This window comes from Phaethon aethereus (genome assembly GCF_964289735.1).
Source record: "Phaethon aethereus genome assembly, chromosome: Z".
Classification (NCBI taxonomy): domain Eukaryota; kingdom Metazoa; phylum Chordata; class Aves; order Phaethontiformes; family Phaethontidae; genus Phaethon; species Phaethon aethereus.
In genome coordinates this window covers 25251471-25271341 of record NC_138577.1, presented here as the reverse complement: position 1 = coordinate 25271341, position 19871 = coordinate 25251471, and the positions used below count along the sequence as shown (strand labels likewise).

Genomic DNA, 19871 nt, shown 5'->3' with positions numbered 1-19871 from the left:
GGCCCAGGTGTGAAGTGTAATCTTACCACAGGAAGCATATCATGATTTGACCCATGTTAAAGCATGTTGCTGTGAAGTACATTGCTCTGAACAGATTGTACAAAATACAAGAATGTAACAGAAGATCAGCCTCTGACCAGCATCCTGATACCCGGTCTCTGACAGCAGGCAACAGTGAGCCTACTGTTGTGCCACTATGTTGAGTATAAGAATAAGGTGACACTTGCCCAGTATTTTCTGTCAGCTGCCAAATTTGCCATTCAGGATTGCTTGAGCCAAATGGGATATTTTTGTGTATAGAATGATCGTTGCCTGGACATTCACATTTTAGGCAGCATTTCCAAACACCTGAATCTTGGTTTTTCTGCTGTAGGTGTGGATAAGCTGGAGAGTCCATATAGAATGAGTTACACAATGATTATGGTGCCTTTTCTCATTCAGTCACTGCCACTGACTTTCTTCCTGAAATTTCTCTGCTTTTTTATCCAACGGGGATAGCCAGATATGCCTTTGCAAAATATCACAGAAGGTAGAAGGGGATGAGAGGTAGCTCTGAGATGTGTCAGATTGCTGCATCTAACATGATATGTGTTATTAACACAGAAGGAAAAAGTTTGATAGAGAATCAAAAGCTAGTGTTGGACAGGTGGTATGTGGAAGTGCAGTTCAACAGTGAGGGTAGCCAAAAACTCAGGGTGATTGTTGCACTTCCATCTATATCACCTTATGGCTTCAGAGAGAGTTTTGATACTCCTTTAAAGGAATCACAGATGTGATTCCACCAAGCTGCTGGCTGTTACATTAGGGGAAAACAATGATCTCAACAAGTCTGCTGCTATTGCTATTATTACTATTACTATAGGCACTAGAAGTGCGAACAAGGGCAGAGCTAGGTTCATAACTGCTACGTGGGTAGCTGCTCACAAGATTTCAGTGAGCACTGCTGCGTATTTATACAATCATGTCCTTAAACAACTTCGACCTCACTGATTATCAAGCTGTCAAGTTAATTTCCATGAAGACATTAATTTTATGAAAACTTGCTTTTTGGAACAATTATGTTGAAGAGTAAAGATCTGACACAAGTTATAAAGTTGTGTTAAGGGGGGGGAAAAAGACAAAGCTCCCTTACATGATAATACTGTCTTTTGTATACATTTTAAAAGTTAGTGCAGATTCTTTTGGGAATACCTGAAAGAACTACCACAAGCTTACTGTATTACTTTTTTTCCCCTTTCACAGGACATAATACATAGCTAGATTTAATGTCAATGTAGTTGCCCTCTGCTTGCCTGTTTTAATGGTATAACCAGTTGTTTTCAACTACAGATTCTGCTACAGGAACAAAATTTGGGTATAAGGTATAAATTCAATGTTCCCATCTCTCGCACTGGCAGTGGAGACAACGAAGTTGGTTTTGCATGGAATCATCTGCCTTGGTCAGAATGCTCTGCCACTTGTGCTGGAGGTAAGACACCAGGCAGTCAAGCTACACAGTAAACGGAATTGCAAGATATGCTTTACTACATAATTATCTAAGTAACTAATTGAAAACGTTTCTTTCAGACATGCCTCAAACCTTAATTTAGTGAAAGGACATTTATTTTCTCACAACAGATTTTTTTGTTTTCAAATATATTTAATATGTTCAGATGTTTTTTTAAATACAGTCTATCTTGGCACAGTGTGTCTCTCTCTGCTGATGCTTCTTCTGAGATTTCCTTGAAGCTGGTATGTTTGCTTTTCACAGGAGCTTTCTTGATAAAGGACATCAGGATTTTTAAGTAAGGAGATTAAAAAACAAAAGGCAAATAAGGCAACTGTAAATAAAGGGATGTCTTTGTTTTTTTGTAGGTGTGCTTCACATGATCCTAGTCAGCCCTCCTATCCTCCAGCCACCAAAGTTTAGGATACATACTGGCAGCTTCTCTGTAGCAGATGATAACAAGTGGATTACACTTCCCAGCCCATAGCAGTCTCTGAGAATTGTTGCCCTTTGGCAGCGGTGGGGGATTTGTAGGTTGTCCCATGTGATTCATCATGGGTGCCTTTTGCCCACAATTTACTATATTCCTAATCCTCCCTCTAGTGGCCACCAATGCAATTCTTTACCTCTGGCTGGGAGAGCAGGACAGTTGGCTTCCTTCAAAGCCAACACCATTGCTGCTGCAAGGACTGGTGAGTAGAAGTGCTGTGTGAACAGTATCTTTCTTCTCTCTGGAGACTGAGTGCATCATCTCCCCAACATACCTCAGTTTCAGAAGATACGGGAGAGCACTTTAAATCCACCTCAGAATTTCAGTTTTCTACTGCACTGTGCACTGCCCATAGCCAGAGGAAGACACCATATTTTTTTGAAGAGCCTTCAGACCAAATATTTGTCTTTTTTTTGTGGCTACTGGAGGTGTTCATGCTTAGAACCATCTTGACTCATCTTTCTGCTGGAATCTGCCGTGGCTGTTTACTAGTTGTTTGCTGTTTAAATACAGCTCTTTCGCTTAGCCATATGTAATACACAAAGGACAGCACAAATTGTCTTCTGTGCCACTAAATAGAGAAAGTCTTGAAACAAAATAGAGGAAGATGCCAACTTTCTCCAATATTTTTATTGTTAATTTGTTGGATTCCTGGGTAACAGTTTGCATTTTAACTACTATTTTAATAATGGTGAATCTGGTAGTAAAAGGAACATTTTAAAGAAGAAGTATGAAGAGTGTGAGTGCCTAGCTCGTAGCAAAAGACAGTTCCAAGTATCAGAACCTTATAAGTACTGCCAAATCCTATTTTTATGATATTTGTGAGTTAGTAAGTCATGGGGAAAACTCCCATTGATTTAGGTAGAGACCGGATTTTAGCCATGGATCTTCTGTCATGCAGGTTATTGTCATTTCACAGATTTGACAATATGCAATGGAAAAAATAATTGGCTCTGAAGGAGTAGGCACTTGTCTAGATTAAAACATTTTTACTTAATTAACTTTTAAGTGAAGATTTGTGGATCCCTCAAAATGGCATACATTTATTCATTTGCAACATTTTTTTTGAGAAATATTTTCTTTCGTAGCTTATGGTGGCTTTTCTCTCCTTTCTTTCAGCTTAGTACGAGGATATATTATGGTCACTTATTTTCACTGAGCTCTGTGCACAGGGAATAAATATTTCATTGTAGCTATAATTCATGTTAAAAACTGTATCTGCTTTCTCCATATGAGTACCTACTATTCCCCCCAGTTTATGAAACACCTTTCGCCATATGCCAAAAGAAGACACAATTCTAAAAAGGAGCCGAGTCAGGGAAAAAGAAAAGGGAGACAAAAGTTGTAGAGACAGACACTGTAACTGGTAAAATTGGCTAATATAAATATGAAGCGTTTAGAAAACCTAGAAATTAAACCACTGCATGGCTTTGTTTATTTCTTTCGTTTATTTATTTATATAGGTTTCATTATGGAGTCTGCTATTGAAGTTCTATTTACTTGAATTCTGTCTTTAGAAGAGACATTTTGCTCAATGTCGAAGGATAACAAAATATTAAACAGTTACAGAATTTCTCACTGAGAGTAAAGAGAAAAGGACAATAAGCATGTGTGGGGAATATTAGTTTGGAAAAAATTTTTATATGTGATATTTTATTTCTTACTTATAAAAATGTTTTTATTTGTTTGTTTTTTATTTGTGGGGTTAAAACATATAGAATTACATTGGAACAGACCATGAACCAATTAAAAGCATTTTCCTGCCTCTTAATGAAGTTGGTGTAGCTCACCTGTAGTACATGGACTGATCATATGATATTCCGTCTTGATCCAGGAAAGCTCTAGATGATGTAAAGTCAAATATACCTTTATATCAAAGCATAGGCTTTACATCAAAGCTGTAGGCAGATCTAAATTCTAATGAATACTTCTGTCCATCTCTGAATGTGTCTGTATTTTAACATTGTGTCTTTTTGTCTAGGTATATGTAATACTTAAAAAGCTGTCTTAAAAGAATGTAAGTTTTGCAAGTATTTTAGAAGCCAGGGAACAACAGAATTAAGGATGACTGAAATCTTAAATTGTTTTCAGTAATTGTGGCTGTTCTGTGAAAAAGGGACCAGTTGAGCAGGTACCGTTCTCTGAGGATGTGTCACAGGCTAGTTCATGTCCATTCCGCACTACTTAAGTCTAGTTCTTTCTAAATCAAACTGACTGTGTCTGCATTACATGCCCTTTGACCAAGACTGTGACTCTTAAAATATAGTTATTACTTGATGTTTGTTTTTAAATTCAAATAATCTAAAAAATAAAAAGCAAGAACTGCATTACAGCTCACCAAAGTGATGTTTCTGTATTGTGAACTTGAGGATGTGTGTTGAATGTCATGAAGCAGAGCAAAAAGGCTAGAGCAGCATTTTGGCAGTGCAAAGTTTAAATAGTTTCATAGTATTGTATATTGCAGAAGTGTCCAATCTTTGTGCAGTCTCTTCTTCATAGTCTTTTGAGAGCAATCCACTGCATTCGGTTGTTCCTAGAGCTACTTGTAGGCCGTGTCTTGGAGAAGGATAACTAGAGCAGTCAGGAGCCAAGGGGCAAGTTAAGAGCAAGGTAGGAGCAACCTACAATCTTTAATTAGATGTTAATGTGCTGTCTTTTCCACTGGACTTCCGTATTATGTTCATTGCTGCTGTGCTGATGAGTCACATCTCAGTGCTTTAACTTTTCAAACAAGACCTCTGTTCTAGGGCCTGTCTCAGTTTTGCAGAATAGGAAGAGCATGGTAAATGGAATAGTAGCAAGGAGGAGGAGGTTTTCCTGCTTATGACAGCCCAGTGTCATGCCACGGCTCTGGATTCCACTCTTGCCTCCCTTGTGTGGCTCTCATGTGACACTGAGCAACTCAAAGCGTACGTTACAGTCTTATTGATAATTATCAGTTCATCATTCTGTGGGTACCTCTCTGGAATGTATGACCTCTGAAGCACGCAATGAATGTCATTATTGCTTGAAGTGTGTGTAAAGCAAAGAGTTCTGAAAACTCAGCCAGGCCTCTGAAATGAATGGACTCTTACCACAGTAGACATTATAAATCCTCTCCCTCTGTGTTCTTCATAGAGTGGCCTAGGAGATAAGGTTTGTAAAACAAACAGTTACATGTTTAGATTGCCTCTAAAAAGCAGGAGGAGGTTAGTGTTTCTTTCATGAGAGATTATAAACTGTGTATTTAGTAGTGTCATTCGTGTTAAAAAGAAAAGATCAAAATATTCTGTACTTTCTCTGCCAGTGACCACCATATTCTGCACAGTGAACCAAGCAGTAATCAAGTTAAAAAGCTTGCCTGGTAACAGACAACTCTTTTATTTTCCTGGATTCATGTACTCATATATAGGGTGGGAATATAATTTCATTAATTTTTCATATCTCTTAGTATCTGTTCTTAGGCTTGGAAATGCAGAATTGCAGCTTTTCTTTTTGTACACTAGAACCAGTATTTTCTATGTTGAAAAACATTTCTTTAAAATACAAATTTATAGTATCTGAACTAGTTCTTCCTTCTTACATTATGTAAAACTGAGGTATATGTATTCTACATATTAATTCCCCTTTTTCCTGGAAGTTCGCTGATAATTGTGCTACTCTCAGTCAAGAGTTTTCAGAAGGAAAGTCTGTTACTGTCTCATATAGGTCTTTATAGCTGGTGGCAGATTTGGACAAGACTACAGGAAAACAATGCCAGAGAATACCAGAATGTACAGTGCAAGTTTATCTCTGCTTGAAGAGAAGAGTGGGAGAAGAGAGAACACAGGGAATTCAGAAGGGATGGATGGATGAACAGTTGTCGTGGTTTAACCCCAGACAGCAGCTAAGCTCCACGCAGCCACTTTCTCGGTCCCCTCACAGTGGGATTCGGGAGAGAATTGGAAGAGTAAAAGTGAGAAAATTCATGGGTTGAGATAAAGACAGTTTAATAGGTAAAGCAAGCAGGGCAAAACAAGGAATTAATTCACCACTCCCCATGGGCAGGCAGGTGTTCAGCCATCTTCAGGGAAGCAGGGCTGCATCACGTGTAACAGTTACTTGGGAAAACAAACCCCATCACTCTGAATCTCCCCCCTTTCCTCCTTCTTCCCCCAGCTTTATATGCTGAGCATGACATCATATGGTATGGAATATCCCTTTGGTCAGTTGGGGTCAGGTGTCCCAGCTGCGTCCCCTCCCAGCTTTTTGTGCACCCTCAGCCTTCTCGCTGGTTGGGTGGTATGAGAAGTAGAAGAGGTCTTGACTCTGTGTAAGCACTGCTCAGCAACAACGAAAACATCCCTGTGTTATCAACACTGTTTCCAGCACAAATCGAAAACATATTCCCATACTAGGTACTGTCAAGAAAATTAACTCTCTCCCAGCCAAAATCAGAACAGCAGTTTGCTGGAATTAAAAAAAAAATTACATCAACAGAAGATTTTCTTTAAGGACCTGATTATTACTTAACAAGAAAGTTTGAGAAAGGGAAAACTACCATATGTGGAAATAGGAAATAAAACAAGAAAAGGAGGGCTGGAAAGAGAGGAAGAAGTGCTAAAATAGGAAAGGGTGCGATATATCACTTCCAGATCACAGAATTGTAGTTTATTTACTCTCATGCCTGTCTTTCCTTATATGTTATCTTGTAGCTTTCCAGGGGCAAGTGTATGATTTTGTCCAGGTCCATTAGCATCTTAATAAGGAAGTGAACTGCTGGTGGTATTTTTAAAAAAAAATACAACAAAGGAAAAAAAAATCCTTCCGTGTGTTTTTACTTTTGTATACATTTAAAAATAAACACCAATTAGTGCATACACCCCTTTTAAAAATTTGTTTCATGATAATAAATTCTATCAGTAAATGGCAACAAATGACAGAATTTATTATCTGGAATTTGCCAGGTATCCTAAGCATTGGTTTTGATTTCATTCATTCCATTAGAGTTCATCTCCAAATGAGTTAAATGTCTTAGATATTCATGTTTTTTAATGAAACAGTCAGTCAGTATACTATTATAAGTAAACTGATTGCCATCCAGTTTTCTTTGCTGCTCATCAGTCTTGCAGAGTGGTCCCTACCATGTTTTCCTTTCATGCCTTCAACTAAATTATGAAACTGTTTTTAGACAAATAAAACATACTTGTCCTCATTAAGGAAAATGTAAGTTTGGCTCTGTGATGAGCATCTTGTGATCTGATGAGTGAGCTCAGAAAGTATGTCTGGGTTAACCAGCATGCACTAGTTTTAGTGATGCAGGATTCACTATGTATTGGTACTGGCATCTTAATAATTAACTGTTGCAATCACAAACCACAGTTTTTGGGACTGCTTTTAAAAATAGATATAGCATTTACATGCCTGCAATTTTAATTTAAGAATAAAATGTGCTCCATGTAGTTTAAAATTTGGCTGCTGAAAGTCATGCAGACTGCTTGTGAATTGAAATCTGCAAAGCATCTCAGTTCTCTGGAGATTATGGTCACTAAACCACTGGAGTTTTGTTTTCTATTAGAATTGCATTGACCAGTCATGAGGACGTTTTATGTCTTTTGTTATAAACTATAAATCTGTATATTTGAAAGCAGAGTGTTTCTGTCTAACTGCTTGTAATTATTCCCCCAAGAGTTTAAATGAACTTGTTTAGCTGTGCTTTTTGGATTGTTTTAAGAGAGACCATATACTTAGGGAAGAGTTGATAATTTAGAAAGATTTTTTTCAAGGCCCATAGAGCTTAACCAAGTTCTATCTGTTGTCTGGGTAAAAACTGCACTCCATTTTCCATTTCTTTTTCTTGTCTTAAAGTTGGAATCAGAATTTTGTTTCTGAGATTCTGTTTTAAATAACTGCAAGTAGACAGCAATGGTGTAAAGTTTACATACTGTATGGCAAGATGCTGCAGAATATTTTAAAAGTGGCATGGATTGAAGATTCTTCACTGTGTGAGTGAATAGTGGTGAATACTGTCTTACGGGTGATAATGCTACCTGAACAATGTTCAGTAAATAACACATCTGACTTAAATTTTTTTTGAAAACTGAGCACAATGATACTTTGTGTTCATAGCACTTCAGAATACTTCCATATTACATAGCCCCTCAAAAATTAGTTTACTTAGGCTGCCAATTTTTAGCCAAAGCCTAGAAGGAAATGTGTCTGATGCCAGTAGGAAATTCAGTGAAAACATAACATTAATATCTATGCTATCCCATAAATATATTTTCAAGAATGGTATACCTCTTTAAAATGCTTAACTCTAAAGTGCGTATAAATTATTATTTTTAAGCAATTCTATTTGAAATGTCATTATGAAGGCAACATTCAGCATTTATCAGCCACCAAGAGAATTAAGGTAGCCTGTGATAGAAAGGATAAATGATTATTCATTAGTCAGAGCTGAACATAAATTCTATGTCAACTAGCAGCACCATGTTACTAGCATTGCTGTTGGCTAGACCTTTTAAATACTCTTTCTCATCATGGTGAAGTTTGAGTAGAAAATTGCAAAAGAAATACTTCTACTCAGGTTGTCAGATCTGACTTTAATTATTCTCATCTGTTGGCAGTGTTTGTGTAGATTATAGAATTTAAAGTGAATCATCTTGTCACAGCTTCTCAAATATTCAGATCTTCCACTTATTTATCAAGAACCAAAGGAAGATACTATAAAGGAGAGCCTAATCTGGTAAACATTTTTCTCTCTTTTTTTATGCTGCAATTGATATGTCTTTTCTTTACTAAAATAGTACTAAAGGAGTAGAAAACTGAAGAAAATAATCTCTCACTCTGTGTGTGTGTGTGTGTATATATGTATATATATTTTTAAAAATCACAACTACTAACTGATTTGAAATTTTGAAGAAAAATATAAAGATCTAGAAATAAGTGATAAATGGGACAAAGCGTAACATGGTAAGTCATGCTTGACTAGCCATATATATTTTAATATAGAACTAATTTTCTAGACCAAGGAAATGTAGTAGATTCATTGATCTAGACTTTCTTAAGGCTTTTGTTGTCATTTACACCTAAAAAAAGATTAGAAAACATGAGTACACAAGAGGCATACTTAAAGTGCAAATTACTGGGCCAAAAGGCAGTGACCCTAGTGAGCTTCTTAAAGACCTGACTCATGAGACTTCTTGTTTTGATGGCACCAGAAAAAGTGGAAAGCTCTGATGTAATTTGCTGACAGTGCAGCACTAGGAGACATATGGAGAAGACTAGGATGTGTTGTTGTCATTATAAGGGCAGATTTGGCTTTAGGATGCATCTATTTCAAAAGTGTTAATGACACTGGATGAGGCACTAGTAAAATCCCTCTGGAATACTGGGCATAGTTTGTGTTGTGGCTGTAATAAACTCAGGTGTGAGCAGATGCGCAGAAGGGTTGTGAGGTTGACCAAAGGAATGGTGTATCTAACAGCACAGAGACTGCAAGAGTTGACTTGGTTAACACAATAAAGTTCCTTAAACTGAAAGACCATTTTGACTTTAAAAAATTAAATCGGTGGTTAATGCATCTAGAATAGAAATTTGAATGCTTATAGTAATCACAGGAGTAAAGTTCAGAGAAGAAATATGTACCTGGGCTTAAAGTGGAGCTTGATCAGTTTATGAAAGGGGTTACACAGAGTGGTTCCCAGCAATAAAAGGTGTTGCTTCTAGTTGTATGTTTCAAGTTCCTGTGTTCAAAGGTTATTTAATTGCCCTTATAGTGCAAGATCTCACTGAATTTCAGACTTATATCATTTCATGTAATTGAAATATTAGGTGCTATATATGGAAAATCTTTATGTGAAGTCCTAAAATCTTTGATACCTGATGGGTGACTATCTGAAAAAGAATATCTGTGTGTTAACACAATCAACCAACAGCTGTGGAGGCATGTACTGCAGCCCCATGCTAATTTGTTTCTCAATTCCAACTGAACCTAACTATGTAGCACCATGTAATAGGAGCCAACAGGGAAATACCAGTGAAAGACCTCAAAGGAACTAAAGGGTCTTAGGTGACATGGCCGACAGCCCAGCTGAAGTGCCTCTACACCAATGCATACAGCATGGGCAACAAACAGGAGAAGCTGGAAGCCACCGTGCTGTTAGAAAGCTACGATCTGGTTGCCATTACTGAAACTTGGTAGGACAAATCCCATCGTTGGAATGCGGCTATCAATGGCTACAGGCTGTTTCAGAAGGGACAGGCAAGGAAAGAAGGGCCAAGGTGTTGCCCTCTATGTCAAGAAATTGGTAGAGAGAGAAGAGCTATCTTTGAAGAATAGCTGTGTGCAGGTTGAAAGCTATAAGCTTTCAGAGGAATTCAGAATCAGATAAGAAAGTAAGAGTGTAAAACTGAGGCAACAAAGGGAACCTGTGGTTGGTGTCCACTGCAGGCCACCCGATCAAGGAGAGTCTATTGATGAAGCCTTCTTACTCCAGCTACAGGAGGCATCACGCTCGCAGGCTTCTGTCCTGCTGGGGGACTTCAACCACCGCAACATCGGCTGGAAAAGCAGCACGGCGAGCTGTAGGCAATCCAGGAGACTCCTGGATATGGAGGATAACTTCCTGTGCCAGGTAACAGACAGCCCTATCAGAGGGGATGCCATACTGGACCTGTTGGTCACCCACACCTGTGAGCTAGTTGATGACGTCAAAATTGGAGACAGCCTGGACTGCACTGATCATGCACTGGTGGAATTTGCAATCCTGAGAGATATGAGGCAGGCAAAGAGTCAAGTCAGGAGCCTAAATTTGAGGAAAGCAACCTTCCAGCTCTTCAGGGAGTTAGTCAACAGGACTCCCTGGGAAACTGCCCTCAGGGACAAGGGAGCAGAACAGAGCTGGAAGATGTTTAAGGACACTTTCCAAGAGTGCAAGAGCTCTCGATCCACAGGTGTAAGAAATCAGGAAAGGAAGGCAAGAGGCCAGCATGGCTGAGACCTGCTGGTCAAACTCAAGGGCAAGAAGGAAACACACAGGCAGTCGAAGCAGGGGCAAGTATCCTGGGATGAGTACAAGGGTGCTTTCCGGTTGTGTGGGGATGGGGCCAGGAAGGCCAACATGTGGCTGGAGCTGAACTTGCCAAGGGATGCAAAGAATAATAAGGAGGGCTTCTACAGGTATGTCAGCCAGAAACAGAAGGTCAAAGAAAGTGTACCCCGCTAGATGAGCAAGACTGACAGACTGATAAGAACAGATGAAGAGAAAGCTGAAGTACTCAGTAACTTCTTTGCCTCAGCCTTCGCTGGAAATCTCTCTTACCACCCCTCTCGAGTGGATGGACTGCAAGATAGGGACTGGAGGAGCAAAGTACCTCCCATTGGGAGGGAAGATCAAGTTCAAGACCACCTGAGGAACCAACAGACACAAGTCTATGGGACCTGATGAGATGCATCCCAGAGTCCTGAGGGAATTGGCTGATGTAGTTGCCAAGCCACTCTCCATGGTATTGGAAAAGTCCTGGCAGTCAGGTGAAATCTTTGCAGACTGGAAAAAGGGAAACATTGCACCCATTTTTAAAAAGGGTAGCAAGGAGGGCCATGGGAATTACCGACCTGTCAGTCTCCCCTCTGTGCCTGGGAAGATGATGGAACAGAGTCCCTCCTGGAAGCTATGCTAAGGCGCATGGAGGACAGAGAGGTGATTTGAGACAGCCAGCATGGCTTCACCAAGTGCAAATCCTGCCTGACCAACCTAGTGACCTTCTGTAATGGAGTGACTACATAAGTGGACAAGGGAAGAGCTACCAATGTCATCTCTGTGCTTCTGTAAGGCCTTTGACACGGTCCCTCACACTATTGTTGTCTCTAAATTGGAGAGAGATGGATTTGCTGCGTGGATTGTTGGGTGGATGAGGAATTGGTTGGATGGTCGCATCCAGAGGGTAGTGGTCAATGGCTCAATGTCCAGATGGACTTCAGTGACAAGTGGTGTCCCTCAGGGGGACATATTGGGACATACTGGGACCAGTACTCTTCAATATTTTCATCAATGACATAGTAGGATTGAGTGCACCTTCAGCAAGTTTGCAGATGACACCAAGCTGAGTGGTGCAGTTGACATGCCTGAGGGATGAGATGGTGTCCCAAGCTGCCTAGACAAGCTTGAGGAATGGGCCCATGTGAACCTCATTAGGTTCAACCAGGCCAAGTGCAGGGTCCTACACCTGGGTTGGTGCAACCCCTGGTATCAGTCCAGGCTGGGGGGTGAAGGGATTGAGAGCAAGATGCAATGCTGATGAAGGATGCTGAGAAGGACTTGGGGGTCCTGGTGGATGAAAAGCTGGACATGAGTCGGCAATGCATGCTCGCAGCCCACAAGGCTAGCCAGATCCTGGGCTGCATCCAAAGCAGCGTGGCCAGCAGATCGAGGGAGGGGATTCTGCCCCTCTACTCTGCTCTGCTGAGAGCCCCCACCTGGAGTCCTGCATCCAGCTCTGAGGCCCTCAGCACAGGAAAGACATGGACCTGTTGGAGTGGGTCCAGAGGAGGCCACAGAAATGATCAGAGGGAAGGAACACCTCTCCTGTGAGGACAGGCTGAGAGAGTTGTGGTTTTTCAGCCTGGAGAAGAGAAGGTTCCAAGGAGACCATATTGCAGCATTCCAGTATTTAAAAGGGGCCTATAAGAAAGAAGGGGACAGACATTTTAGCAGGGCCTGTTGTGATAGGACAAGGGGTAACAGTTTTAAACTAAAAGAGGGCAGATTCTGACTAGATCGAAGGAAGAAATTTTTCACACTGAGGGTGGTGAAACACTGACACAGGTTGCCCAGAGAGGTGGTAGATGCCCCATCCCTGGAACCATTCAAGGTCAGGTTGGACGGGGCTCTGAGTAACGTGATCTAGTTGAAGATGTCCCTGCTCATTGCAGGGGGGTTGGACTAGGTGACCTTTAAAGGTCCTTTCCAACCCAAACTATTCTATGATTCAGTGATTCTATGATTCTATTCTATGGTCTTGTCTTGTTCCGGAGTTGGAAGGGATACATCTGGGAAACAACTTTGAGGTTGATCTCATTAGGATGTTTTTAAATAATGTCCCTGCTCATTGCAGGGGAGTTTGACTAGATGACCTTTGAAAGTCAACCAAACTATTTTCCAACCCAAACTATACTATGATTCTGTGATTTTTTTCCAACATGTAAAGCATGTAAATTGAAAATTAGCAAAAAATTGAGGTTGGATGCTTTTCAGAAATATTTTCTTTTTAGCTTGTTCATGTAAATTTGTGTATATAGGATACATTTGGAAAACAGTCTGGCAGTTTTCTGCGCTGTTCAGTGGTACCTGCTGTTGTTTAAAGTATCATCCAGATACATGTAGAAAGAAGAGCAAATGGAATAAGCTGACTCATTTATGTGGCTCACCTCTAAGACATATGTCTGATATTAATCAGTATCTGTTTCATAAATAAAGCTTACTTTAATATGACTGTGATGTTTAGGGATAACATGAGATGTCAGACATGTGAAATCGTTTACAACCTGATTTAAAGTACCTACTTTGTGAAGGTTCTGTGTGGCTAATCAAGAAGGACATGTCCCAGCAGCAAAGTTCTGCACTCTGGTTTTACATACTAAGTGAAGACTCCAGCATTAGGCAACTGTGGTCTCAACATGGTTAATGATTTTGAGGTGAGGAGGCAGGTGGTTTTGAGGGTTGATAAAAAGTCCTCACCTGTTAAACAGGCATCCTGTAAGAAATGGTGTGTTGAATGATGAATCTAACACCTCTCCTGCTTGTGAGGAACATCAACATTAAAGTTGAGGACACATAGAACATTTTTATGTGCTTAGGATCCAGATTGCTGTTTTTTCCTGAGAGTGTTTGAGTTAAGAAGGGTCTCTTTTTTTTTATGTGAGGGATAATACCCATATTTTGCAGGATGCCTTGACAGTTATCTATTAAATAGCAATTTTCTGTTGCAGATTGAAGAGATTTCAGCTGGGAGTACATCTCCAGGAGAGTGCTTCTAGCTGTGTGCTGTAGAAAGTTGAGGCATCTAAGAGTGTAGAGAAGGGGAAGATTTTTTTAATAGGCATTCTGGGCCACTGTGCAGCCAGGGATGCAAGGTTCATGGGACCCATGGCGGGAAGACAAGAAAAGGGTTTAATGTCTAACCAGAAAATAAGACATTTATCTAGCACAGACAGGTATGGATTTTCAACCTTGCTGTCAATATGGTTTAGACATTTTACATCAGACTGTAACTGAATAAAAACTAGAAATAATCTACAGACTAGAAACCACAATTTTGCCACCTTAGCTAAATTAACCAATAAGTCACAGAAGTTACAGTGTGCTCATGGGAATTAGGAATCCCTGCAGGGTGAGAAGGGGTCATACCTACTCCAGCATCTGCTGTCTCATGGGGGAGTGCATGCCATCTTCAAGACTCAGGAAAAAGGAGGTTACCATATTCCCCGTGTACTTTGCACATAACACCATGAACGTTTCACATGCCTCTGTGTGGACTGGGAGACTTCTGTTTATAACCAAGCAGGATGCTTTGTGGGCCAAACTTCAGGCATCTCAAGGCTAGGCTTGACTCACTGTTGGAATTAAATACCTCAATTCTGCATAAGTCACATTTTAGGAACCAAAGTAGGAGATCTGATTCTTGTCCATAATGAATAACAAAAGAAGTAATTGCAAGGTAAGTTGTTTAGCTTGTTTCAAATGATCAAAAGGATTACAAATATTTGGTGAAAGAAATCCCATGGTTTTAGTGGGTTATTTAGTGTCTGAAAAACATATTTATATAATCAATTTTATTACTGCATGTCTACCCCCTATAAAAAGCTTGTCTTAAAATGAAGAGAGGGCTGTAAAATTAAGTTGGCAGGTATTTGAAGCCAGGATGTTTTAATTCCTGTTTAACTGCATGCATTTCACATTTTGGAGAAAGTTAAATAATTGCCTCTGTTTTTAAGAAAGTTTCAGGGCTTTTTGCAACTTTTATCATACAAGTAATCCTATTATTTCAGTATTTTAACTGCTTATGTTCAGTAAGAACTGCATATGAATTGCAGATCCACAGTCTTTATGTTAGCAAACATCATACAGCTTGTTCTAAAAAGAAAGGAGGCGGCTGTGTGTACCACTCTTTAGACCAATACTCTGAGCTGTACTGTTGTCCTATCAATGGTTCTTTAATGCCTTTCTTTAAATCCTGTTCTTTAAAAATCAGAAAATCTGCTTAATATGCTACTTTATATGTTGCCTTGGCAGTGACACGTCATTATATATAATGATGTATAATCAATAATAATCAGTATTAAACTGCCCTGTTGATGGTTAACAGTGAAAGAGGAGCTGGGAGTGCCAGACAAAATGAACATTCACAGAGACAGACTGCAACCTTCAGGATGAATAATGCTTCTATTATTTTAATGAAGAAAATGTTTATAGGATGACATGTATAAAAATGCAACACTGTTTCCCAGCATTGCTGGTTTATTTTAAACCAGAGCACATAAACAATAATTCTGCATTGAAGTGTGACCACATTCTGTTTGGTGGTGTTTTCTTTGGAAATTTAAGTGTCTTACTAGGATAGGAGGGTAGACAGAAAATGGATTTTGTGCAATATACAAATAAAAACAATCTGTTAGTAAATCTATAAATATATTCCCTTTGTTTTAGAAAACAACAGCAATTTAAAATCCTCTTTCAGTGGGGTGGTCTAACACTGAAGGAAAAGGGAAGATTTATTGTGGTCAGGGGGCATTCAGTCAATTGGAATTCACACCCCTGCAGCATTTGGCCAATTGAAGTGGGATGGTAGGATTAGAAATCAATAGGTGAAATACACTTTTACTCCACAAGTAGAAGAGCAAGAATGATTAATTAATAGTGTTTCATTTCATCCTAAGGTGTGCAGAAACAAGAGGTGGTGTGTAAAAGGCTGGATGACAACTCTGTGGTACAAAACAATTACTGTGACCCTGACAGTAAGCCTCCAGAAAACCAAAGAGCCTGCAACACTGAGCCTTGCCCACCTGAGTAAGTCATTAATCGCTGAGATGGACATGTGTTTTGCATAGATAGAAAAGTTTTTGTAATCTGTAATAAATCCTGTTGACCAAATGTATATAAAATTCTGATCTAGTGTTAGGGTCCTGTCTTGCCAGACAGGATATTTGGTTTTGGTTTTGGTTATGGCTTCTTGTTCCTCTGAAGTCAGTTGTGGAAAATACATACTTTGACCTAGAGGAGGGCTCATATGACTGAGGTATGAGAGGTGTGTAAACTACACAAAGCAACTCAGACATTGTAAGTAAGAAGATACCAGCAAAGCAGTTTCTTAAGGTGTGTCAGATGTGATGAATAGTGCTTGGAGTAGAACTGTGGATCATTTTTAAGGACAATGACGGAAGAATCTTGAGGTGACATTAACTTCACAATAGTTTTTTATATTACATACTAAATGCTGGCCATATTTTAAAGTATATTATATTAAAATTTGGATTGAAGTGTTCACATGAGAAATGGCAAACACAGGAACTGGTTAGTAGACCAAACCATTTACTAATAATTGTTTTGTCAAACAACTTTGTCTCCAGGATACTCAGTGTTGTACAGTCATGCTGTGTGTCTTTAGGATTAGGTGCCTACTTGATTATGTCTATTTAGTTTTATTTTTAAAGATAGCTGTACACTATGTATTGAAAAGATAATTAAAACCACATTTGTTCAAAAAATGAAATTTGGCAAGGACCTACAGCATAGCGTAATATTACTACAAATGCTGTTCAGAAACAGGTGTGATATTTTGCACTAGAAAATAATTCCGGCATATGCACAACAGCCCATTCTTATGTTTTGAGAAAAATAAAAAGTTGTGGAAAAAATGGAAGAGATATAACAGTTTATTGATTCACAAGCTCTGATTAGTTTAAGTTCATATAATCTCTAGCTATATTTTAATTGGGCGTGAAAATCAATAATGCTCATTAAATTCAGATATGGCACAATAAAGAAATACTATGGTCTCTTTTAAATATCTCTTAGAAACTGTAAAATTGTAGCATGGACTCTGGGAGGAATGAGAGAAGACTATAATGCATTAAAACCCCAACAGGTCTTCCTGAAGCCAGTTTCCTCCCAGAGTATCAGCTGCTTCCCTGGTGTGGTGACTGGTTGCATGACGGCAGAGCAGTGTCTTCTACACTTAGTCCACCTGTGTCATGTACCATACTCACTGGACATAAACAGAAGTGAAGCCATTACACTGCTCTCACCTTGAGTGTGTTTGAATGTGAATGTGCTGTCTCAGAAACAGGTCTAAAGTAGGTCTAAATCATTGTCCCCGCAGTCTTATGTGTAAATATATGTTTACCCTGCAAGGATATGCACTTGGATTCTGTTTGGATAGTGCTGTTTAGCATGGCTGTAAGTGCACTAACTAAACTCTCAGACCATGTACTTGAGAGCAGAACCTGGGAAGTGGTCATGTTTGGTCAGTTCCTTTTTGCCAAACACATCTCTATCCCTTCCTTTGTGTGGCATAACTACTAACAAATTAACACTTTAAAAAGTAGTGTTAATATAGTTGTTTCAAACTAGTTAGTTTTAATTTTTTGCACTGACATTATTTTAAAAAAAAACAAAAACAAGAAAAAAACCCCAACACTCGAAGTGGGATACTTCTGGATTCTCCATCCAGTACAGCGGGGCCATTGATGAACGTGGTGAAACTCAAGTCATCAAGGTTCAGCAAGTGTGTATTAATCAACATCTGCTTGAACATGTTAGAGCAGTTCAGCCCACATCTGACTCCACTCTGATGTTCCCCACAGGGTGAACACAAAATGCCAGATTGCTAAGGAAGGGTTCTTGATTACTGATCCTGTAGGTAGTCTAGAAGAAGGTTTTCAAATAACAGATAGTTACCGAAAGAAGTTTGACCCTTTTGGCAGGAAGATTTATCATCCAGTAAGACTTACTCTTTACATAGAGTGGCCAAACACTTCCTTTTTTAATTAACATGATTACGCTTTCCTTGTGGTGTATACCAAAAGTTATAAGAATGTTACTCTCTCTAACTGAATACCACTTAGGTTATACTTGATGTCCCTGAGCTGCAGCAAAGACTGTGTTTGTTCACAATATTTTATTTGTTATTACAATAAGTAACTCTTAAACTTCCAGATTTCAGGAAATTATACAGATAACTCTCATAGCTCTATGAATTATGTACTGTCTTGTCATATATAAACATAAAAGGTACCTGAGAATGCACTTGAGCAAATCATAGTACCAACAAAAAATTAACAGAATATGGCATATTTGTTTGCATCTCTGCATTGATCTAGGTTCATATTAGAATATCCTGTAACACATTCTGTAACACAAGACAGGATAGCAGCACATTTTTTTTGACAGAGGCTTCAGAAAATGACAAAGCTTACAAGGCTTTGTCTTGTCCAAGTACACTTGTCCCAGTGTACTTCCAGAAACATCCACAGTGACTGACATGGCCGATTTTTGGCATGTTGGCAACATGTGACAGCATACTAGACTTCACTTCATCCTTTGCAGGGATGATTCAGGTGCAGGTATCTAATCAACATATGGAATACTGAACACCAAATGCGCTCGACAATGTGAAGAGAGACTTTCAGTCGATTAACTTAACCATTATGGCATTAACCATTATTGCATTAACCATTCTTCAGTAGCAAACAAAAATAAATAACATTACACCCAGATTAACGGCTGCTTTAATCCCTGCTGCAACACAAAGTAATCTAAATAAACTGTACAACTCCTGCCTTTTACTATGTACACGCAAACACTCAGATACACTCTCTAGCAGAGAGTCATGGAGTGCTTTAAATTTTTTAAGTATTCCTTGAGGTCGTTTTTTAATGTGATGAATTAATGTTTTACTAGTGTTTGCTTTACTTACTCTAATAAATGAGAATATTTTGCATTTCAGTATAGCCTGTTACAAAAAAGTTTAGAAATGTTTCATAATCAGGTGAGAATCCACTCTCAGCATAATTTTAAGATAAAATTATTTGATTGTAATGATAAGAGAGGCAACCATCTTGGCTTTTAACTTGTGCTGTAACCTACAGCAGTGGTTCTCAAACATTTCCAGTTGCAAACCACTTTCAGAGAAATCATTTCAGGCAAGTCCACTACAAATCTACGTAAATAGCTGCAGTTTTGTCAGGCTCAACACTTCTTCCTAACTACTATAGCCTAAGCTGGAAATTGCTGCTCTAGAAAAATACCAAGTAGTATTTTTATTGGAAGATATGATTGAAGTGAGGCATGAACTAAAATGTTCAGTAAAAACACTTAGAATTTTCTACTTTCTTTCACTGTGAATATGTGTATCGTTACAATGATTTAGGTGTAGTAATTTAAAGTATTTGGATTCTGGGTTTATGCAATTTTCTACTCTGTTTCTGAAATGCATTAACTGAGTCTTCTAACGTTTTCTATCCAGATGGTTTATAGGAGATTGGTCAGAATGCAGTAAGACCTGTGATGGAGGAATGCGTTCACGAACAGTTCTCTGTATCAGAAAGATTGGACCTTCTGAGGAGGAGACACTGGACAATACCAACTGTTTAACACACCGGCCTACTGAAAAAGAGCCCTGTAACAATCAGTCCTGTCCCCCACAGTGGGTCGCTTTGGACTGGTCAGAAGTAAGGAAATTTTGCTGTGTTAACCTCATTGGTAATACTGGAGACAAGAGCTCTGACCACTGAATATTAGTACATTTCCTATCGTAATAAGAAATTCAGAACCTCATATATTTAGTATTGAAGCAGTTTTTTCCTTTTTTTTCCGATGTTGTCAGTTCTGTTGTTTTGTCAAGCAGTTGTGACTTGTTTTTATCAATCGTAGTGGA

General features: G+C 39.0%; 1 protein-coding gene across 1 annotated transcript in view; it reads left to right on the top strand.

Moving 5' to 3' along the window:
• ADAMTS6 (ADAM metallopeptidase with thrombospondin type 1 motif 6) overlaps positions 1–19871 on the top strand; it is a gene marked incomplete at its 5' end in the record, with an annotated part of 153627 nt that overhangs the window by 119359 nt on the left and 14397 nt on the right. Inside the window, 3 exons of the mRNA XM_082013693.1 lie at positions 1330–1468; positions 15874–16003; positions 19461–19665. Coding sequence (XP_081869819.1) covers positions 1330–1468; positions 15874–16003; positions 19461–19665 — 474 coding nt within the window. The remainder of the gene's footprint in view (positions 1–1329; positions 1469–15873; positions 16004–19460; positions 19666–19871) is intronic.